This window comes from Styela clava, chromosome 2 (genome assembly GCF_964204865.1).
Source record: "Styela clava chromosome 2, kaStyClav1.hap1.2, whole genome shotgun sequence".
Taxonomy (NCBI): Eukaryota; Metazoa; Chordata; class Ascidiacea; order Stolidobranchia; family Styelidae; genus Styela; species Styela clava.
This window is the reverse complement of record NC_135251.1, coordinates 13921699-13946245: the sequence shown is the minus strand read 5'-3', so window position 1 is coordinate 13946245 and position 24547 is coordinate 13921699. Positions and strand designations below refer to the sequence as shown.

Here is a 24547-nt window from a genome sequence, read left to right as displayed (position 1 = left end):
ACAAACCCGACGAGTTGTTCCTGCACTCTAGCAGATGAATTCCTCGGCAATGGATGGTTTGAAACATCCAAATCGAATCCAGTGTTGTTGAGTTTCCATCTTATATAGGCCTGATCAGCATACAAAAGTGTATTTGCCGATGAATGCCATCCCTGAGCATTAAACCAAGCAACGGTGGAATTCAAAGGACCTGAAATACAGTAAATGAGGTAAATGAAATAAAATCAATCATCTATATCAAGATTTTAAAACAAAATTTTTTTCTCGGACCAGGTTTTCAAAATATCCACAAATCTTAGAAATGAAAATTGATCACAACTTATATTTACTCAGCAATGAGAACCTTGAGCTTGTTTTGCACAACCAGGCAGAATTATGGAATTCAAATGACACATGTAATATGTCTGTTATGCCCAGCGTTGTCTCTTAAATGAATCGTTGCCGTCGGCAACCTCCGATTTGAATAAATAAATATATCATAACCTTATTACAACATTTATATTTGCATTAGTTTTACTGCATTCGTCTTGTTTTAAAGAAAATGCTAATAATTTCTACCATCCAAAATCTTCCTAAAAAGGATTTTTATTTAAAAATTCATATCATTCACCATATTATTAAACATTAGTTGTCCCATTAATTAAATTGAGAATTAAGATTATCATAAAGAAAATATTTACATTATTCAAAACAGTGAAACAGTATTTCAGAACATTCAACAGCCAAGCATAAGAAGAAAAATTAGAAAAAGTTTCCATACTTTTATTATCTCTCACGGTTCCACTGATAATATTTTTATTGTTGAAGCTGCCTCCTTGTTTTTTGTATTCATTAGACAAATGCATTTCTAGATCTCCTTGAATGTTCACGGCATCTGCAAGATCTGACAAAAAAAAGACCAATTTATAAAGTAAAGAAACAACGAGAATCGAGTTTCAAAAACAGTAATATCAACAATAATAATGATAGAATAAAATTGATGTTCTGGAAGATTAAACCTTATCAATATTTCAAAATGGTAGAAAAGTTGATACGAGCGGATTAAAACATGCTGGAGGGGAGATAAAGTAAATAACCTTTAATCTGTTATTAATGCAATGAATTGTAAAATGTTTTATACATGGATATATATATACCGTAGATTTCTATGTTACTATATATATATACTCTTTGAAGTATTGTCAATATTTGGAAAATGGAAAATGCCATTTTCAAATCTCGAAAAATCATGGCAAGATTAAATCTATACTGATAATAATATAACAGGGGTTTATCCATACAAATCTTGAAATATTATTACTTATCTTCTTTGCCTACACATTCACAAACCTGTAAACTGTTGTGCATATATATCAGTGAGTTTTTGAATATCAGTGCTCCCATTGTAAGATACTGTGGTGTTCCCATAGCCAAATAGACTAAGATCTGGAATGTGGAAAATCATACAAAATAAGAAACTATGACGTTAATGCATATTGACACTAAATAGATATATGCCGGTCTGGCAATTTTCTTAATTTAGATTTTCATATCTTGTATAAGAATTATCATTTTCAGGGATTATGGTATAAATTTCAATGTTCGCAGGGGCGAAAATTTAATACTTGTAAAAAAAATAAGTACTGACAGGAGATAGCTTACTAACATTTAGGGTTTCCACTGCCGAAAATATCACACTGACTAAAAACAGTCAGCGATTATGACAAAATCAGAAAACATGCACATTTTTATCGAATTTTTCGTCATTCAAATAATTTTTCAACCGCCAATCGCGTTGCTTCGAATCGAGTAAGAGAATATATCTATCCATTATTCAAACATTTGATATTAAAATATTAATAAAATTATTCGATTTTCTCCACTCCTAATTATGAGACAATTACACTGATGAATTGTCTCGTAATAATTTTATGATTGAGGCTAAAACTGTTTTCTTTTTTAGCAGTCAACAAATTGGTCTAATTGATGAGCAGTCATCATTTCCTATGAAATATCATATTCAAAAGTATTCAAGAAAGAAAGTGAATACCGAGTTCTTTGTTGGTTTCGAGGAATGGAGCATATTTTGCATTGATGATCGCAAGAATGACAAAAACAACAGGAACCAATAATTGTGATATCAGAACCTAAAAGGCAAAGAAAAAACATTTAGAAAATTTCAATGCAATTGAAACTGAAAAATAAGCTATTCTGAATATACAATATTCCCAAACATGAAATATTTGATAATTTCCAAAATATGAAATCTTCAGCAAAAAAATGGAAACGCCAATTCATATTGGTAAAGCAGTTGGCGCATCATGTTTAGCATCAGGAATACGCGCAAAGTGTTCCATACTGAGCCCAATGGCTTCACAAGAGAAAACAAGGGGCACCACGAGGGCGTGAGCTATTCGTTTACTTGTTAAAATACTGACTTGGCTAATTTTGTAACAGTCCAAAGAAGCCTTAGAAAAATACTTAATGTGTGAGGATGGGCAAAATGAAATGATTCCAAAAACCAATTACAAACCTTAAGATGTCTTCTCGAATGCAGAATTCTTTTGACGAGTAATCCATGGAATTGTTGGAACCATAATGCTGTTCCTGTATTTGGTACATCAGGTGGCTGCAATATATCTGTTAAATAAAATAAAGGATTTCCATCACCTATGAAAAAACAGTAAAATGCTTATCAAACTAAAAATGTCAATCACACTGGTTGCAAGTGCTCTTTTAATCATCCAATGCATTGCCATAGTTTGTACATATATAAGCAATGACTGTAAGCAGGCATGTCCAAAACGAATAGAGTTTAATTATATTGTTAAATTTTTGATTTTAGAAATAATTTAAAAGGATTATTTGAAAATAACATGAACTATACAAGATAGAGAACCAATAACCAATGAACTTTCCTGTATTTTTGAATTAAACTCATTGTATGTATAATGGCTTTCATAGAATGTTGTCCAATGTAAAGTATATTTGATATCACACATATAAAAATATAACTTTAAAATATATTCAGAATAGTGGAATATTGGATTTTATCCATTTCTGACTATAAGTAATAATCATAATATGATGACGAATACTTTTAGTAAGACAGATGCTGGTGTGTCTACGGCCTTACTCTAACTGAGATAGGCCGACTCGTGGCAGCATTCAAACAAGCTATTTATATCGCTTCTATTAGAGTATTTGTTGTTACCTGCGGAGCTCATTGTTGGAGAAGCAGGTGTTTTATGATCTTCCTCTGCTCCTGTTAACGATAATCTTCTGCTTGCAACAGCTACTGGTTGTGCTACGTCTTCTGTGACACTATAAAAAAATTAGGTTGATATCAAACGAATTTAGTTATTGACAGTGGGTTTGAAAGTTGAAGTACACTCCTGAAGTAATAAATTAGAAAATTTATGCTAAATCGACATTATTCTGCTGATTTGGAAGGCATATTAGACTCCTATGTATAAGTAGCTGCTTTGTTCTGGATGAACAATAAAGTCCCTGTCCCTCATAAAACTAATCTAAAAAATGTCTTTCTGTTAATGCAAAAGCAACTTTGATTTCAACCTGAAATACCATTCAGATGAAGAAGATTGAATGCTGAATTGAAGAACTAACAACAACTATGTCACCAATTTCCTAAGTACAAAAAAAATTTCCCTTTTTGCTGCAAAATTGATCTACTTAGATTACCGTACTTGAAATGGGAATTACTTAATAGTAGGATAATAAAAATAAAACTAGGATAATAATAGAATAAAATTAGGAGAATAGGACTCTTCTCAAATATTAGCCTCGAATATACACAGAGGCTAGCAACACCTGATCAGGTAATGTCGCCTAACAAAATTCAAAACAAACATTCTTACCAGAGAAATACTTCTTCCAATGTTGTAATTGATGCCCCATAGCTTAGAACTCCAAGTTCATTCATTGCTTTATCGAGTTCAGTAAATAATGTTGGAAACAGACTACTCGATTCAAATGGTAAAAGAAAAGAAGCTTCCGCTCCTGCTGTTCTCTCCATTCTGCTGTCAGGTACATGACTTTGAAAAAAGTCGGAGACCTTCGAAAGAAACATGAAAAAGTTGGACTAATGCAGGGGTGCTCAAACTAAAACCCTTGGTGTTACGGAGCCTGTAAAGAGGTCAACTATTATTTAAGGAGCACTACAACAAATTGATAGAAATAAAAACAAAAACAAATTGCTATTGAAAGATTAAAATCACTTTATTTATTGACTCAAATGTATTTTCTGCTTTTTATTAGAAAAATATTTAGTATTTTAAACCAATAGATTGTGAAGCCCATAGTTTTCTCTCGCGGAGCCTTTCGGGAACTTATATATACATTCAAAATTATTCATAGCCTATTCAATATAGTTAATTCTTGATTTGAAAATTATTTAGAATCTTTTAATGTTAAATTGTCAATATGATCTATTCACGCTTGATAAGGAATAGGATTCACATAAATTACACTGTATAACGAAAAAAAAAATTTCTTTCGTTCCCAGTTTTTTACCAATATTTCCTGTTAGCTTTTGATATGTGCATTTGAAAAATCACATAATTTCTTTTCAAATTTGGGTTTTGTGAAAAGGGGGGACAACATATGGAGACTTATTCACAAAATGACTTGTGCTATAGTTGCAAATCTAAAAAAAACATTTTTTTTTTGAGGTCCTTTTGGTTTAAAAAATACAGTTAACATTTGTTTCTATTAATTTTTCCAAGATTTCTTACAGAGAATAAAAGAAATAAAGTTTACCTTCTCCACTTGACATTCCGGTGTTTTGTTCAGTACAACATGATATCCGACACCAAATTTATTTTTCAAGAATACAGCAGAACCTGAGAACATAATGAAATGATTTTTGAATGAGTTAAAATTACTGAAAATTTCACAAAATTAAAAATAGCTTTGGTATACATACCGGTAAGTTTAGATTTTCAAATATGAATATGTACCAGTACTAAAGCCTATTACTCAAAACAATCATTAATTTAATTTTACTAAATCAATTACCATTAATTCATAATAAGAGATATTTGAATATATTCTTTTATGAATAATATATACTCAGATGTTCGAGAACATTACGAGAAAATTTTCCAATATATTCATTATTCATATGACTGTAATTGTGACTATTTCTAGTGTAGTAAATATATGTCATCTGCAGAACACAATAATAAAAGCAATTTAGATACCCTAAATCCGCGGTCCGCAACCTTTTGTCGCTCGTGGGCCAAAATTAAGATTGCAAGCATTGCATGCAAGTCATTGGCGGGCCGCACATCTTTTCAGAAAATTGAAAAACCGAAAGAATGGTACTTTTTATAATAAAAATCAAGCAGTGATACATCTCTCGAATAGAACATAGATTTATTTCCTCATTGCATCTCATAAAATTCCATTTGAATATTTTCAGCGCCATTGAACCCTTTGCACTTAGCATCAACTTTTCTGCGTTTTGTTGCCATTTGCTTAATTATAATTAAATTATATGCTCATTAAACGAGTAATTGTGAAATATATAATTGTTAGGTTATAATATAATTTAGTCTGAAGAATATATTCGTCACGGATGTTTTGTTACTATAATTTAGTGAAGCGTCGCGGGCCGGATTATAGTGCTCCGGATCCGGCCCGCGGGCCGTAGGTTGCCGACCCCTGTCCTAAATAATTGTTGGCGAATACTTTAGGATACAACAAATTTTCCACCAACATTTCATATAGAAGATTGCTATAATTTACGCTATCATTAATATGATTTTTTTTAACAAATAACCAATTGTATTCATCACAGTCATTGCCTGAAAACAAAACATTAGAGACATACACCGGAAAAGAATTTTTAATTCAAATGACCTGCACAACGAATTCTTCCTTCAGCCATGATAGCGATTCTATCTCCTAGTAAATCAGCTTCATCCATGAAATGAGTAGACAAAAGCATTGAACATTGGTCTCGATATTTTTGTATAACGTCCCATATAGCTCTTCTTGCTGCGGGATCCATGCCAGCAGTAGGTTCATCAAGAACAATAAACTTTAAAAAATAAAAAGTTTGCACATCTACACTCTGAACAAAGCTCTACATAAGCGGTCAGTCATATATATTAAGTTACTAGTATTAACAATACCGCAGGTTAAACACAAGGATCTTCAAAATGCAATATTCACATGTGAGGTACGGTGCCCTAACCCAGGGGGCAAAACGGCGGAAGATTCAACGCAGTGACGAGAGCAAAAATCATTACGTATTTTTATTGATGCGAGTGCCTTTTTAAACATAAATTTTCGAATTTAGGATTTTACGCTTGATGGATAAAAATTTAAATATTGACAAGGGCCACACTAAATCGCTTGGCGGGCCATTTGAAGGCCACGGACAGCCTGTTGCACAGCCCTGCTCTAACCAGAACTGGAAATATCCGCCTATTTGACCACAGACATAGATACAATTTACAGTTTATAGAATAGGACTAGAACACAAATTGCAAGGTAGCGAGTAAAAAAACAAGAACGATGTTCTTATTAATAGTCACCTTCGATCCAGCACAGAGAGCGATTCCGACAGATAATTTTCTTTTCATTCCACCAGATAAAGTGCATGATCTTGCCTCACGTTTATCCATTAATTCTAATACTTCAGCCATTTTGTCACATTCTTTTTTTGCCTCTTCGCTACTCAATCCTTTAATCTGTCCAAGAGAAATCAAAATCAATATGTAAAAAATATAATTCAATTACAATTATATGCATTATTCTATGAAATATCCATATAGTGACAAATCCATATTTATAGTTTGATGGCCAGTGCAGATGTATTAAAAAAAATAAAAAACGCAAATAAACACGGATTATTAAAATAAGACAACCTTGGTTACAATATATTGAGAACAGTCTTTATAAAAAAATTGAAATTGTAACACGACTTTATGAACACTCAATATGGTGTGCATAAATATATTTTACAAATAATGCAAAACTTCTTTGAAAAACAGTATGTTTTATTGGTATATTCCAATTTCTATTTTAATCAAATTTTTTAAGTACCATACAACAACATTGACAAATTACTTCGCAAAGTATAAGGGTAATTATCGATACCATATATTGTTTTGGCACTCACAAATGTATAAAATGAAATAAAAATACTTGAACGATTATCGATTGAAAATTAACAAACCTGGTTAAGATATATTGAGAACTGACTTCATGACAAAATTAAAATTGTAAATTGACTTTATGGACACCCTGTATTTTTTGTTAAATTGTGTCTACTTACCATTGAGAAGAAGTAAATATGCTCATCAACAGTCAGTTCATCAAACAAAATGTCGTGTTGTGGACAGAGTCCCATTGAGGTTCTTGCCAATTCAATATCCGTAGTTATATCATGACCAAGAACAACAGCATTTCCAGATGATGGGGGGAAAAGTCCTGAAAAATATAGTGATTTCGCTGATGTTTTTTCCAAGTAATTCGATATACAGGGTGGGCCAAATAATCACCATGGTTCCTTATGGAAAAAAAGTTTCGTACTCAAAACAAATCAATAGTCAAACACCAATCTTGAACGAATTATGTTGGACTACCGAGGTATCACTGTATATGCATTATGCAACACTATTGCCATAACCTATTGATACTAAAACATTGTGACATTGTATTATATAACAACAAGTAAGTAAAAGTAACAATGAATAATATAATGAAAACATAAAATGCAATGTAGAGCTGGTTGTATATAAACGAGGCCGAAGTATCAAAAGAACATGTCTGATACAGGCATAACATCTAAATCCAATAAATACCTATAACCATTACCTCAAAGCCCAGGCACCTATGAAATATCGTATGAAACAAACAACACCTCAATTATAAAACCTTCAAAACAAACAAATCCAAAATAATACCTGTTAGCATAGACATGGTTGTAGTTTTCCCAGCACCGTTGTGTCCAAGCAACACTGTAATCTGTCCTTCATACATTGTTAAATTCAAACCATGTACAGCTATCTTTTCTTTTGGTTGGCCAGCATTAAATACCTATGTTGTTAAATCAGATGAAAATAATATTACAATAGAAAGCATATATGTTATGGTTATAATCAATATGAAACACGAAAATATCTGTCAGAAACCGAAAACGTATCGATCGAAAGATAGGGGATCCCCAAAAAGAGCGCTCTTACTCCATAGTGACACCTTGTGTCCAAGCACTAATTATTTAATAACTCGCTAATTATACGACATAATTCGCCCAAAATCAATAGGCTTCTGGTCCGAGATATGATGAATGCACATGCAAAATATGAAGCAGATTTAATCTCGCTTTCGTGAGATATCGCGCGCATCTAACAGACAGACACACAGACATACAGACAAATACCTATCAACATACTTACCAATTAAAATCGATAAGTAATAAGGCTTTCCATCAAATTCATAGTTTTAATAGCAGAGGATAGGATTTACATATTCATCCAGGTGGAGAGGAAAGTTGATAAGACAGGTTGGGTATGGGATTAGTTATCATGTTATTAGTTCCAGATGCATGGAATTGATGGTGGGGAAGCCACCCACCAGCAATTACGTGAACCACCACGGGAGTACAGCAATCTTCTCACGCACAATTAATTTCTCTACCAGGCGCAAAGTCATCAGAGGTGCGATAGCAAGCATATTCAATGCGCTTAGCATGACATCGCATAATACAGCCGAGCTTACTTTTGCTTTTAAAGTGAACTTTAAGATGAGCATGAGAACAAGTATTTTGTTGGATGACTTATAGAAGAAATTGGAATTTACTTGTTTACTTTACAATGTTACATAATGTAAATATTTTATAGTGATATTTATGAGCGTAGATACACCTCCTCATGTGTTTAGAATCAAAAACACAAAACCTCCCGAACTATATTAAACTGCTATAAAATATTAAATTGTGATATCAAATTAAATAGCCTAGTCATTTCATTTCTTTCCTTTTATTTTCATATTATATAATTCATTTTATTCCTGGTGCCGTAAGTAAATAGAGCAAAAGTCTTGAAGTAAAAAAATCTATTCTATTCAATATCTTAGCGGATTTGATCCTAAGTTAGACCTGGATATCTACTATAAGTAACTATATGTAAAAAATTGAAATAAAATTAACTTACTTTTCGAAGATTAAAAATCTGGACAATATGTCTTTGATCTGGTGCTTCTGGTTCAAAGTATTCATCATCAGCATCTCCTTTCTCAATACCATTTATACCATTAGATGGTTGAAGAACTTGACTGCTACCTCCACCTGCCACTGCTTCATAGACATTTACTTTTTTTGGGGGACCACACCAGTAAGATTTCTAAAGTGAGTAAATGTTATTGATACTGATAGTGACAGAACGCTGATATTAGGGTGATTAGTAAATCTACTGATTATCTCAATATATTTTTAGTATTGACATTAGAGCAATGAACATGTGGAAGGTGACCAAAAAAGCGGAACCTGTACATTTCTCAATAACTTCTACGAAAATAAAGAAACTTATTTAACAAATATAAAATTTAAATGAACTGAATTATGTTTTTTTGGATCACCTTGAATACGAGCACAGAGGTGTTGATAAAAGTGAGTAGCAAAATATGGGGATTATACAACTACCCTAGTGATTCTGCGAATTGGTAAATGATGAAGATTTCAGTTTCTGACACAAAAATTTATTGGTGTTGGTGAAATGCACCCCAAATCAAAAGACACTAACCCCAACTAAAGTAAAAACATCCCCAATTAAGGACACATTGTTGTCTATTATATTGTTTATTAATTGTGGTCCTATTTATCATACTCACAGTAAATGGAAAATTCCACTTTTTTGGTATTCCATATTCCCCGGGCCGTACACCTTCAACATACCATGCTATTGTCATGTACAGAATTGCATCAATTATCAGAAAAAACATTGCCTGCAAAAGAGACTCAAAATATAAACCTTTTTTCGATTTTCCAGCAAAGTCGGGGCAGAATTGAACGCAGTAGTTAGAGTGTTAAACTTAGAAATGTCGTCATCATAAGCTGAAGATCTCGATTTAATAACCCATGCCAACCTTCCTCTCACCCTAGGGGTCAAAAATTGGGTAACAATGCCGAATAATAAAGATTCATTTAAAAATAATATGTCATTATATATCAGCGAATACTTGTGAAAAGCTTGGTGAAAAAACGTCTCATACAAAATCTCTGTCACAATCACTGAATATTCCAAGCATAATGTTATTTCAAAGCTTCCCAATATTACCAATACCTGTAGGAATGTAAAATTGTCATCAACTGTCACAGTGTCTGCGATGTTCGACCATTGCACACCAGTTCCTAAAATTCAGCAAGTTGAAATGTTAACAATGAAAGATAAAAAACGTAATTCAAATTATTTCAAGCAATTCTATTTCTATATACCATATTTTACGGACCACAAGCGGCACTTCAAATCCTATTTTTCCCAAACGATTGTGCGCCTTAAAAACCGGTGCACTTAGTGTGTGGATCAAGTAGTGCTTTATGATTTATTTACTACAGAAATTTGTTCTATCGTAAATTGGGCCGCAGGTTGCACACCCCTGGTTTAGAATATTTTCAATTGACTTTCACACAAGTTTTGCACATCTTGCTTGTAAGAAAAAATGCATTGAATTTGCCCTTGAATATGACTGGATTAAGAATATAGTGAAATATATTCGATATAGTAAATGTATCAGGGCCACCCATCCCCTGATGTTATCTCTCGCTGAGGAAAATGAATTATACAAACCTTTGCCTTCATACATGCTAAGAATTGTTGCTCCATTTGCCATGGCAATGTTGGATAACAAACTTGATAGAGATTTTTGAGTGAAAGTCATTTGTTCGTATCTAGGAGCGATAAACAGATATGGCATGTACGAGAGACCAAAGAGAACTCCTCCAGCAGCTGCAGCTACATTCGCTGAAAATTCAAATAAAATGTTTTTTTACAAGCTCAAACTTTTGGGCACAATCATACACAAACAGAAGTATTTTCATAGAAATATTTAGAAATTTACGAGTTTTTATCACCCTGTTTATACTAAATACCATAACATGTCCACTATGTATCATGTTCAATGAAATCTCACATCATTATTTTTTCATTAATACCAGAACAAACCTTTGGAAAAGAAGACAGAAATCATAAAGCAGAAGCAGATGGTCGCAGCACAATAACAAACCAAGAACACAAATAAAACTGTTCCATCAGTGTAGGTGAAGACTTTGCCATTTGGAGTCTGGAAAAGAAATTGTATTATTCACTCAATTTACTATACACAACTGTCACATATTGAGAAAATGTAGTGTTTCCGATGAGGAGTTTGTAAAACATAGAACGGAGCGCAAAACCGCCAGTCTAGGCTAGTCTCTGTATATGCAAATGTATTTATATAAGTTAATACTGAAAAATAATTTACCAATAATCCATTTCTTATCGTTAGTTAATTTCATGGCCTTACATAAAGACCAAGATAGGATGTCTCAATGACAAAAATGTTCTCCTATTAATAAGGAAAAATTCAAAAATTCCATTATCCAAAAATAGCAAATCGAAGGATTTACTGATGACAATCAGAAATAAACACTAACAAAATTAAATTTAATATTATAAAGCAAATTATTTCTATGAACTGAGTAGTCGCTCCAGGGCAAGTTTAAAATAGGACAATGAATGATTATCACCAAGAAAATTAGAAAGTATAAAAATAACACCTACATTTATTTTGAACAATATGGTAAAGAACATGCAGGATATGGTGAGAAAAACCAGATATTTAATAAACCAAGCCAACCAATGTAACCAGTTTGGTAGACCAGTCATCATCAGGTATTCCTGAAAAATAGGAATTAGTTGCATTTAACAATTACTGAAATACATTGTAAACATGTACACTGTTTGTTTGCATTTTAATTTATGACATCATTTTTCATGAATATGATATAAATTGGGTTATGTTTAACAAAGAACACATAGAAGCATATATCTATTCTAATGAGTAAAAAGTTATTTGATTATCTTCAAATTTTCACAATTTTTAGAAAATAAAAAAATGCTTATTCGGTGATACTGCAAAACTTCAATTGACAATATGATAGAACTATTCTAAACTATTCCCAAAATCAAAAATGAATTTAAAATATCGTATATGATTAATTTCGAATCGCAAGTTCGATTCATTTTGAAAATTCCTTACTATTATTATTGAAGTTGCACCTATGATTTTCATCTTAGAGATAAGAATAAGTCTACAAAAATTGATACCTTCAGTTTTGACTCTTTTTCATGCACAACACTTTTGACGATGGTCAGAGCAGTGTAAAGAAAACTGAGCATGATGAGCAAGGGCAGCAATTGAGATATTGCAACTGAAATTTGAAAACAAAAATAAAAGTAAAAAACAACCAATTTAGTTATAATTGAGCTCATGAGATATTCCATCATATTGATTTTTACATACGTATATTATATTTACGCCATATATGTTATTATTATGAAATATTTATTCCTTACACCTAAAAAATGATATAAACTTCCGATAGGGATAGCCATCGTTGAAAATATACTTCCATATTAGAAAATTTTATACTTAAGCATACAATGCACGGAAAAACTGTATAAAGGTCACATCCTGCCATTGAGTGTAGGTTACGGTTAATTACGATGTTGTAATAGTTATGCAGTATAATGTATAACACTATGAAAGAAATTTGAACAATTCAGCCATTTTTTAATGTGAATTTTATGAATATGAAAATGCCAATTTGATGTTGCATATTTTTAGTTATCGCTGATTATCTTTCAATCTTGTTAATGTTGTCCCTATGAGTTTTAGTAGACAGATGGACTAACAAAATTATGATGAAGATACAACAGGCTTTTTCTTTTCTACAATTAAACAGAATTCATGACTAACATAAAAAGATGAGCTTACAGGTAGAACATAGATATTTTATCATATTACCCAAAAAATTATCTTCAACGTAGGGTGGATATGGAAATCTCTTCATTCGAAAATTACCATCAGCCAAGTCAACTATATTCTCATCACCAACTGTTGCCAGGATTGCCATATCAACAGCATGCATAAGGGAAAGGAAACCTAAAAATAGATAAGTGAATTACACAAACTTCAGCGAAGCCATTGAAATGTGAAAAAGGCAATATTTACAATCACAACATTAGGTATATGTTGAGTGCAAATTTAAGAAAAAATCAAACATTATGTCAGATATGAACTCAAATTTTCCCCTCTGCTAGAAAACAAGAAAGCCATGTTATTAGTCAATTCTAAACCAATACCATTTTCATTTTTTGTTTGATCTGATTGTGAAATGTTATGAAAAGAATAATATTATATTCTTCAATTAATTAATGATTGAGGAATAAACCGATAACCACAGTGACGTCCATGATTACATAATATCTATTTACCATCGGAAGGACGTTAACTAAACACAAATCGAAAATGAAAGATTGCTTTTTTAATTGCGGATCTAAAATAGAATGACACGTTTTCACCCACTCAGCTATTCGGTAGCAACATATAACACACAATATTTTGATTTGTATAATAAATGGATTTTCAATGCTTTTCACAACAACATTCTCAAGCATGTAAATCATGCAGGTTAAGCCTGATATTTTTTTATTTCAATTAGGTCATCTTAAGTCGTTGAATTAGAGTCTGACATCAATCCGCCTTTTGGGTAACTATTGATAAAATTAATTCATCATGAGCGGGTGGTGGCCGAAGTGAATCGAAATTGATTCAAAACTAATTACTTTATATTATATTTTAATTTAGGTATAATTTAGACGTTTCATTAGATAATTTATCATTTCGAAAAATTGAAATATCAAAAGCCTTCATTTATTTCCAATGATAGTTAAGTGAAGAGCCAATCAAACCAATGTTCATTTAAACTTTTCTTATCTCCAAATTTAAACGTTTGAATATACAATGTTATATGAAATTTCCATACTTAAAAATGTCATTGAAGAATACGCCGAAATTTGTAATAGTAAATTATTGGGTTTTCGAGTATTTATATTCTATATTAAACATGTGTTTTCTTATTGCTTGAATACATGTGCATAGCATGCATATTCTATGTATCTTCTATTTTATAATTCTATGTCTCTTAAGTCTCAATTACTTTACGCAGATGGAAGTTTTGCCTGATAAAACTAAGGCCTTGTTAAAAGTTTAAACAGAATAACACAAGAATCTAACTAAATTTGACAATATAAATCCTTTTGTTCATACTGTTAAATCATGTTATTCATCAGAAAACAATGCCATACCTTCTTTATAATAACCAGGTTTCCCACCATATCTATCATTGCCATCTCTTGGACCAGGTCGCTGAAATCCAGGAAAAAGTTGAGTTGTTCTCCAAGTATCAGGACTAGTGAAAAATACGTAATAGATTGTTATGTTGAGAAATGTTCTTTGGTATGGCAATGGCCTAGTGATTAGAGCAGGGTAGTCCAAACCATGGCCCGCCGCTTCATTATCTGTGGCCCGCGTCACATTCGGAGAGTAATCAAAAAATCGCATTTTGTGTTGTTTCGTCATAAAATTAATCAGAAAAATCTTTTGAAATATTGTTATCACATATGGCACTGAATCAATTAGTGTTATAACTAGCTGGGGAAACTAGCGAAGTTGAATGATGTGCTTGGCAGTCTAAATTGTTATCTGGCTCACTAACTTTTTGGTCGGGAACATATGCTAACAACATTAGCATCATAGAAAACTAAAAATTGAATGCGGTTTTTATTAGCCTAGAATGGCTATGCCGGATAACTATGTGATTGTACAATAGAAGTGGTTGTTTTGTATTGCACTCTTTACCTATTCTCGGCACTATTGTGGCCTGCGAACAATGCAAAAATAATTTTGTGGCAGCGGAGCCAACAACCTTGGACCACCCTGGATTAGAGCATTGGCATCGCAGGTTAAAGATCCCATGCTCACCACCCCATCCGGGCTCTAATAAATGCGGTAAGTGATGTTAAAATACAGTCCTTACACTTAGAGGGACAGCTGCTCTTATACGAGTGAAAGCCTGCACAGAGCCTTGTTCCGAGTGAACAGTATTAAAACAATGTTTTATTTGGGAATAAAGCATAAATAATATTTACAATGATACAACACACAGAATTATTTATGGAAAAGCATCCCGACTTTTAGCATGAAATTATGCTATGTATTGGGAAATCAGAATAATTTATTTTCTGATATTTCAGTGAATTGCATCGTGAATCAATAAATGCATGAGTGTAAATATGAGGGTTTCAAGACAAAAGAGCAAATGTTGGAAAATTTTAAATTTTTAGTCAAAACTATTACAAAGGAATACGTTTTTTTTAGACTGTTATCTTGTTATAGTTTGAAGCCATATACACCAACGTATTTCAAAAAATATTACAGGAGTTTAAAAATCCAAAATATACTTTTTCCTAATTTTCTTAAAACTGTTTTTTCAGCTTTGCCCTTTCGGGTTAAATCCCTTGAATAGAAATTGGTCATTTTCTATTCTATTGTGTGAATGTTCATCACAAACAAGTGCCAGATTCAATTGTAAAATAAATAGCTTGTCGAATAAAAGGAATACGAAATTGGTGGACTGATAATTTGAGAGGAATATGAATGTTCATATTCGATTGATTTGGTCTGCATTTCAGTATATATCAATGCTAAGTTTTGTGAAAACTGATAAAATCTATCACCCTAACTTTGATCGTCCAAATTTTCTGAAAGCAATGGATATCTAATTCAATTTTCATTATTTGCTTGATTGCACCTTCAGAAAAAAAAAACCTACTCTTTCATAAGAATCAATTGACTTGTTAAAAATATTTTCTGATATATTAATTCGTAACAACATACTTTCCCGTGATTCTTGAATCATCTCCAGGTCCTACATTCACAGGATCAGAATGTAGTCGTATTTTATAACTAAACTTCGGAGTTGATGTGTTTTCCGATTTTGTAAATATAATTCCACCAAGAGTTCCAGCCAAATTTGTGTCATTCGTAACATACTCCATGAAACTTGCTTCATCTTCAAAACCCATAACTAAATATAAAAAGGAAATTCATTCAAATAAGGTTTCTAAATTCAAGCATAATATTTGTAAGATTTTGTTTTGTAGTACAACTCTCCGTATTAATAAATCAAATGTCGAATACAATCAAAGTAATATTCAACGAAACAAATTCAAACATAATTTTCAAATGTTGCTTCAGTCATGTTTGGTGAACTGCTTACAACAAGACATGATTTGACAGTAAAACACAAATAAGTATACATTTATACAAATAATATTGGCTGTGAAATTTTATGGTCCATTCAAATAGCTCTTATGTTAGGAATATATCATTCCCATAAAATTTACCAACAGATTTTGAATGAGATTGTACAAGTGTTCCCATTCTAACTTCTATTTTCGACAAATACTAAAATATATCAATGCCAAGTTTTAGGGATATGAATGAAAAAATAGGCCAGTCCAGGGATCAGTCATTTTGGTACTCCCGTAGAATGTGTACCAGGTTAGGGTTAGGTCATAATTTTATTCCGTTCTATTACGAGGTCGAGGACTGTTTGTGTTAGCCAAGTGAATATCCCCCTGTCCATAGGTTTCAGTACCTTCACACAACTTGATGTGAAATAGGCGAACAAAGTTACCTCCATATTTGTACACACACTTCTGGAGCGCCGTCATTTTTTACATTTTGATTATAATTAAATGCTTCTCGTAATCAATGAATATACAAATTATTGAAGAAATTTAAGTATTGAAACTGGTGCTTTCCTTGTCATTACATCTTTATTTATAACTTAAATGAGTAGTATAATATCATATAATTAGGTGTATCAGGGTATATGATTAAGCAATAAAAAAATATTATATATACAAGTACGACGGTAATAATATGAATATGCACGAATATTCAAGATCAACTCCATCTAATTATCAGTATGGAACTTTTTTTCAAATTTGTATAATGATGCCTGTTGTAATACATATGAGACATATTTGTTTTTTAGTATTTCATTGTTTTTTAGTATTCATAATGGCAAATAGTGTTTTACAAAGTGTTGTAATCAAAAGATTGTTCGTTTAGTATTTATTTCGACTTTTATTCTAGATTCACAAAATCATAATGATAAGATTTTGGTTCGATAGAGAGTGGAAAAATTCACACAAGACTCACTAAAAACGACTACAGGTTAAGACTCCTGACATTTACATTTTTTATCCACTCAGAGATGACATAATTGCCTTACCATATGCAATATTTTGATTTGTACATAGGTACTCATTATCATAATAATAGTGGATAGAGTTAGATTATAAAAATACGGAAATTAGTTCAAAGAATAATATCTTGAATTTACTTTAATTTGACATCTTAAAATCAAAACGAAAAACCCCGAGATATGAGATAGCATTTATATGAAGCAGCATTTGAATATCTCAAGATAATAAAATTTTGACTCAAATTTTTTAACTTCCAAACTATTAAAAAAACAAAATATGTAAATTGATTTAGCTATATGTGGAGAACAACCAGTGATATATTAAAATTGATGATGCCAAACCCAAAATATAGGTGAAATGTAAAGCTAATAAGGAAATTGTTGAGTCAGTATGATCAACATATTAACCACGCATGGCCCACGGATAATAAAAAAATAGTAAACCATTATTAATAATTCATATAGATCACAAACAGCTTGTTACCACATTTCCATGTAATGAGAAACAATACCAATATAAATGAATAAAAAATAACATAAGTGACTAAATAAGTAACCATATAAAATTGGCTAGAGTACCTACTGTAATATTTATAACAAGTACTAGCTTTCCCATAAGAATTATTCATATTCATATAGAACACAAACAGCTTGTTACCACATTTCTATGTAATGAGAAACACAATAACAATATAAATAAATAAAAAATAATGAAAGTGGCTGAATAAAATAACCATATACATCTGGTTAGAGTACTATAATATTTATAACAAGCACTAGCTCTCCCGTAAGCAATATGAAAATTTCATCTTAATCCATTTATACTTAGGTCCAAGACGTAAATGACCAAACCCTAATAATACCTGACTCATCAGCGAGCATGCAATAGAATTAGAATTTTAAACATTGTTCTGATCGGTTTACTAGATTTTTCATTTATTGAAAGTTAATTATATTACTGTTAGATATCAAATATCCAAATTGATAACGTGATACTTGAAATTCTATTTAAAAGACTTTCATATATGGCAATTGGTAACCATCATGTCTAACGCTATGGTATGCCACTAAGATTTTAAAAGATATAACATAATATATAAGTCATTCCCATCAAGAAAAAAATGGTCCAAATAACAGGAACCAAACAAATAAAATCAAACTTCAGAAGCATGCCCTTTTTAAATCTTTATACTACCAATAATACCAATATGGAGGTAACTAATTTTGTTCGACTACTTTACATCAAGTTGTGTAAACGAACTGAAACCTATGGGCAGGGGTATATTCACTTGGCTAACACAGACAATCTCGAACTCGTAATAGAACTAAAATAAAGAAAATCAGAAAAAAATTATGCCCTAACCCTAATCTGTTACACATACTGCAGGAATACCCATGATTGCGCAGCTTTGGCAACAAGGATAAGACAGTAAAATTGCATTTTTTTTGTAGAATTTTTACTACTTATATTGTGAAATATACCTTGAATCTTGGGAATTGCCCCTATAGCTGCCATCATTCCACTGGATGAATTTCCTCCTTGTCTTTTTTCAGTTGAGTTATCTGAAGATCCATCCGTATCCAATGATGATACATTAGATTTATTTTCTTCAAAAAATTCTCTAAAGCGGGGATCAAGCTCATCAAAAACACATTCTGAATACAAAAACATAATTTCAACAAATCTTCAACATGGCCTTTAATAAGAATGGAACAAATAAAATTGACTGAAATAAAAACTGTGCCACTGAACAATTAACACACAATAATTGCAAAATTGAGAGTGAGTTCGGCTAAGCGTTAAATTGATAAAATTCCTAATAACAATCCCTAAGGAATATATTTGATTCAACAACCCATCTATCAATACTATACTGCAAATGAAATTTTTGTTTGTAAATGGTCTCTATTTTTATTTATATCATTTTATTACTCAAAAAAAAGCTTGGTTATAGAAATTTGTCATGTTTTATTACTATCAGTTAATATATTTAAATCTGGATACTTGAGTGTTTTTTAGAAAGTGTTTATTTGGAGGTGTTAAAGTTCATCCGTGCATCTCTAATTCTCACCCATTGTTTTGTTTACGAGTTCTTCTGTTACATCCTTCATAAATTCTTCCGGTCCTAACTCAACAAGCATATCAGAAACATATTCGATATTTTCTTTCCCTGCATCAGCTGCTCGTTCAATTATAATATCTTTCATAATTTGAGGGATGTTTTGATAAAACATTGGAGCTGTTAAAATAAAGTTGGAAATTAAAAAATCAATTTTAAAAAAATATCAGCCTCATGATAATTTAATATATGTTTTTTTAGGCACCAGTCAGAGTGTCAACAAAACTTGAGGCTTCACTTGTTAAATCCTATTTTTTTAAAGAAAATAAAATGTCTGACTGTGGATCTTCAGCATTACTACTTTAAAACAACTATAACCACATAATAAACAAAATATTAATAGAAATAACATTGTAGACGCAATAAACAGAAGTTTATTTTTCATCGTTCTGAAAATACACTTAGTACGTTCAGAGTATAGAGAATAATGAAAATATGGCATTTCACCAACATTGATTTATCGATCAGCGACACACATGATAAAGTCTAACAGAAATCATTACAGAAGTAAAAAAAAATCGAACATAAGATACTAAAAAGTATACGCCAAAGTGCCTGATCTGTTACAAACAAAAAAAGACTCCAAGCACCAGAAAGTAAGGGAACCACGAAAGCAGTAATTTGATAAATTTTTGCCATCTTCAAAATTAGCTATTATAAACAAAGCATTGTATTTTATAATATTTGGAAACATACCTGCTATAGCAGACATAGATCTGGTCATAGTTCCTCCTCCTACAGCACTCGTAAACATGGAAAATGCAGCTCTTGCACCAGTTAAATCTCCTGCACCTGCACCTGCACCTGGTGGTGGTCCTCCCATCCCAGATCCTACATCTGCATCTTCATCAGGTGATCCCATATTTTTAACAAAAGAGAGACCTAAGAGATTTGAATGAAAGTATTTATATACATTATAGCAAACAATGTATGTTACGTAATATATAATTTTCTACAAATTAGTAAGCAATGCCATGAGAATAAGTTGTATTAATCTGCAAAACTTCATATTTATTCAAAACTTAAACCTGAAAAATATTAATTGCTCACACTAGTTGCATCTAAAAAAAATCTGATTTGAAAATGGAAAAAATCTTTCATTTATTTATACTGTTATACAAACCAGGGCAATTGATTTCTAGATCTGATTTTCCATGCTTGAGAAAAGTCTCAAAATTTGCCATTATATTTTCCACTGCGGAGTCGTTATTCGGAGCGTATGCCACTGTCCATACTCCATCTTTTGGAACAACATTGGTCTTAAAATTTGGTAGATTGTTGACAGAAAACTCTCTGAAATAATTAAAGCATAAAAAATGATTATTTGTTTTTTGAGCAAAACTCATGTAAATACCTTTTACTAAATTACTAAAGACGAGTATCTTTTGAAATAGTAATATATGCATGATACACACACTAGAACAGGGTTTCCCAAACTAGGCCCTCGATCCACCTAAATAGTCATGGAGCGGTTCACTGGGGGCCACAAACGAAGGTGTTCGCTAGGTACCATTTGCCATAACCACGTTGATCAAGTGTCAAAGCCTTTATTGTTTTGATTTTGTTTGTTGGCTTTTTTATTAGTAAAATTGCACATGAAATAACTGGAGGGAAAGCATTAAAATAAAACCAGATATTTTTAAATAAAGAGCAGTGCATAGAGGGTCTCGTGTAGTTTAGTACCTAACCCTAGTGGGCGTAGCAATACAATTATTTGATATGTCAAACGAGAGAAATAGCTGATCGATTTCGGGTGCTCGCCTTGGATGGCAGTTCGTGTAGTTTGAAGCGCTTTATTACCTCACTGTGACGTCGTAGTGACATAATTTTCGGATGGCATAGTCAGGTGGGGGTTAGGATTGACACATGAAAAAAATGTCATGCTAGGTCCTCTAGAAGTATGCACCGATAACGACTCGCTAACGCCGGCGATCTCTCTTCTATCATGATCATTGTGACGAGAAAACGAGAGAATTAACTTGCTTGATTTCGGGTGATTGTCTGTTGTTGAGCCAGTCCAACTAGAAGTGCATGTGGTACTAAACTATACTAAAACAGACCCCATAAAAATTTGAAAACCATCGCGTTAAACTAAACCAGTATAACGTTAATGCTAAAAGTTCAGAAGTTAGAATCTGGTGAACAAAAACGAAAAAGGTACATTCTTACCTCCATGTTGTGATGTTTGGATGAGTTGTTGTGTCCACAGTTGTACGAATTATAACCAACAATGCAGCAAAAAGCAAAGGCAGAGCAAGCTCAACAAAAGTGGCAATTGGTCGTCGTTTTTGCAAAATAAAATTCTTCCATAACAAGAGGATAAATTGTCGCCACTTTGCTGCACCAGAACCCATGCTGGCAAAATATAGCCACTTCAATAACCTTCACTCTTGTTCAATATACTGATATATGAGCAAATTCAATAAAACTACATAATTTGAAATAACATCTGTGTAAAGTGGTACAGAGACAGTGATCTTTTTATCAATAGAATTATCTACAAGTATTTACAAACACAGTTTAAAATGAGGTGATTGTTATGTCACAATACTTTTTCTGGGGAAAGTTGAAACTACAGTTCTAAATTGGGTGATTGTTATGTCACAATAATTTTTTTCTGGGGTAAAGTTGAAATAACATTTTACTTTTGACCCCCAAAAATTGCAATAAGATGGTTTCATCTGCCAACATGACCGCTACGGGTATATCTGTATTTTCTGACATAAAAACACTTCTACACATTACCGCATGCAGACATGTCACGCCTCGTACTAAAATTGAATAATCAATTCAGAAATGTTACATAATCATGTGATTTTTACGCTAGCAATAGCTCTAGTTTTCTCTCTCGATAACATGAATGTTACACAACAATGTATTGTCTCTGGTTATAGAATAGCAATATAGACTCGCTAGCTGGCAGTAGAGCATAGGAATGGCGAACAGTTAAATTTTTATCATAAAAAATGCAGGTCAAAGATTTAAGCAATATCGGTATCCAGTGGTGGGATTCTAATTTTTGTCAGCCGGTTTCTTCACAAAAACCATTTTTTTCAGCCGGTTCTGTTGCAAACAGAACATTGACAGTAACCAGTAATGCTAACCGGTTTGCTGATCTTATAAAATTCAGTGAGACGGTTCTATCGTAAATATATACTACTACGTTCTATCGTTCTATAGAACCGATGCGAACCGGCTGAATCCCACCACTGTCGGTATCTGCACCAATGAGGAGCGTACTGTTGAATCTTCTCTCCTCAAGTCTTGTAATTTTGTCAAATTCGGCCAATACCACACTTGATCAAGTGTGTAATTTGTCTGGCATTTTACTTAGTTTTTAACGCATATATATTACTTGCCAATTGCGTATATGTAACGCATTTTTTTTTTGTTTTTCTTTCCATTGAAATTTAATATTGCTTTGAATACACCTGGAATATGTTAAACCATATCTGAAGCGTTTTTGATTCATATTTATTGATATTAATATTGGGCGGTAACCGACCCCGATGACCGCATGGTCGTATCGTTGCCACCCAGTCTTTAACGAGAACTATTTTGCTTTCTATTAACGAGAGAGCTATGCTCAAATATATGGACACATCACAAAGTGTCACTATTTTTTTTTATTATGACACATAAAAACGAATCTCTTGAAGTCCACAGAAATTTTTGAAATAAGTAAAAGTAATAGCCTTCTGACGAAAAAATCAATCTTTAACCACTGAAAATTTCTAAGCAATTGTTCCATTATTCGAAGAGAAAGGTGATTTTATCATGACGAAGGAGAAGAAAACAGGACATAATATTGAAACGATCTTTATGTCCACCGACGTGTCCAATTATGTTTTGTTGCGTATATATTTTGTGGGGAACAAAACAAATAAACTCTTTCTCTCTGGTGGGTGGTGTGCAGTTTTAACGCGTTACATGTCATTAGTGCAGGTCATATTTGGGATAGGAAAGAGTAATCTGTTTCAAAAATGAACAATAAATATTTAGCTTCCTAGCTGGAAAACAGTGTAACTTTGACATGAACCGGCGTACGCGCATCCGTAGTCGTATACATAAAAATGAAGGCTAGTTCGGTCTCGTTAGTAAGCAAATAATATATAATGCATATATAAGAAACGTAGTTGTTCATGCCTATTTCTGAATATCTATCAATTATAACGAGTGCATTCAGTTTTTTGCTCATTAGTATATTTTGAAATCACAAGTATAAAAGATAGAATAGTTAAACATAACGTAGGCCTAAAACGACAGCAAATATGTATCTACAATCGCCTCTTATTCACCAGTTAGGGATGGAAAAATCATGTATCCGTATAAGATTTATATATATATTAGAGCAGATATACTGTTTTTTCGTATATGTATAACGAGGCATGGGCATGCTGTTTCGACAAAAGTACAGTGTAAAAAATCAAAAGTTCATACACCAATAAGTCAGTTCATATAACAAATGCTTGTCACAATTTCTTTGACAAATATGCTGTTTAACATTTTTCCAAATGCAATAAAACAGTTCTGTAATACGATTCTAGAATAAAGCAAAAAAGGAATGTTTTGCACAAAGCACTGGCCAATAAACACCCCCCAACGCTCAAAATAAAAAAATATTCAGTTAGGGTTGAATGCAGATTGCACTGGTAATTTCGAATTTTCGAATCATTCCTAACCTTAACGGGATAATTTTTCATTTTAATTTTAAAACGTGACGCGGGTGTTTTGTCTTAAATCTTACATTTTTGCATTAGTGGTGAGGACTATGTACAAAAGACCCCCCAAAAAAATAGCCTTTTGTTGAGCGAAAGTCTACTAAACAAATGTTAAAAGTCATTTTAGTTCGGAATACCTTAAAAATATATTCGTAGTATTGCATTTCAGCAACTTTTTAAAATCAGTCGAAATCTGGATTCACAAGACTTTTTTAACAAATGCATGTAAAATATATTTTAATTAATATTCACAAATAATTCTAATTTAAATGCGGGTATCAAAGTGGTAGGTTAACTACAGGAAATTTCGTTCCTATTTCTTCAATTATATTCTGAATATATATGAATTTAACGATCGGTTAGGTACTGCGCTGTTTTGA

The 24547-nt window shown here is 32.2% G+C and overlaps 1 protein-coding gene across 2 annotated transcripts in view; it reads right to left on the bottom strand.

The window, feature by feature from the left end:
• Positions 1-21949, bottom strand: part of LOC120335314 (phospholipid-transporting ATPase ABCA3-like) — a 33386-nt gene extending 11437 nt beyond the window's left edge. For both annotated transcript variants that reach the window (XM_039402804.2, XM_039402805.2), the window contains exons 1-27: positions 21616-21949; positions 20570-20739; positions 20143-20328; positions 19399-19566; positions 18809-18982; positions 15949-16138; positions 14358-14461; positions 13015-13152; positions 12315-12418; positions 11769-11885; positions 11172-11289; positions 10797-10970; positions 10293-10360; positions 9841-9954; positions 9165-9353; positions 7917-8049; positions 7286-7440; positions 6543-6698; positions 5863-6043; positions 4759-4841; positions 3858-4054; positions 3194-3303; positions 2513-2619; positions 2030-2126; positions 1330-1425; positions 761-883; positions 7-190 (exon numbers count right to left, since the gene is read on the bottom strand). In XM_039402804.2, the coding sequence (XP_039258738.2) occupies positions 7-190; positions 761-883; positions 1330-1425; positions 2030-2126; positions 2513-2619; positions 3194-3303; positions 3858-4054; positions 4759-4841; positions 5863-6043; positions 6543-6698; positions 7286-7440; positions 7917-8049; positions 9165-9353; positions 9841-9954; positions 10293-10360; positions 10797-10970; positions 11172-11289; positions 11769-11885; positions 12315-12418; positions 13015-13152; positions 14358-14461; positions 15949-16138; positions 18809-18982; positions 19399-19566; positions 20143-20328; positions 20570-20739; positions 21616-21800 (3821 nt within the window). In that variant the 5' untranslated portion in view covers positions 21801-21949. The remainder of the gene's footprint in view (positions 1-6; positions 191-760; positions 884-1329; positions 1426-2029; positions 2127-2512; positions 2620-3193; positions 3304-3857; positions 4055-4758; positions 4842-5862; positions 6044-6542; positions 6699-7285; positions 7441-7916; positions 8050-9164; positions 9354-9840; positions 9955-10292; positions 10361-10796; positions 10971-11171; positions 11290-11768; positions 11886-12314; positions 12419-13014; positions 13153-14357; positions 14462-15948; positions 16139-18808; positions 18983-19398; positions 19567-20142; positions 20329-20569; positions 20740-21615) is intronic.
• Positions 21950-24547: the final 2598 nt, after the last annotated feature.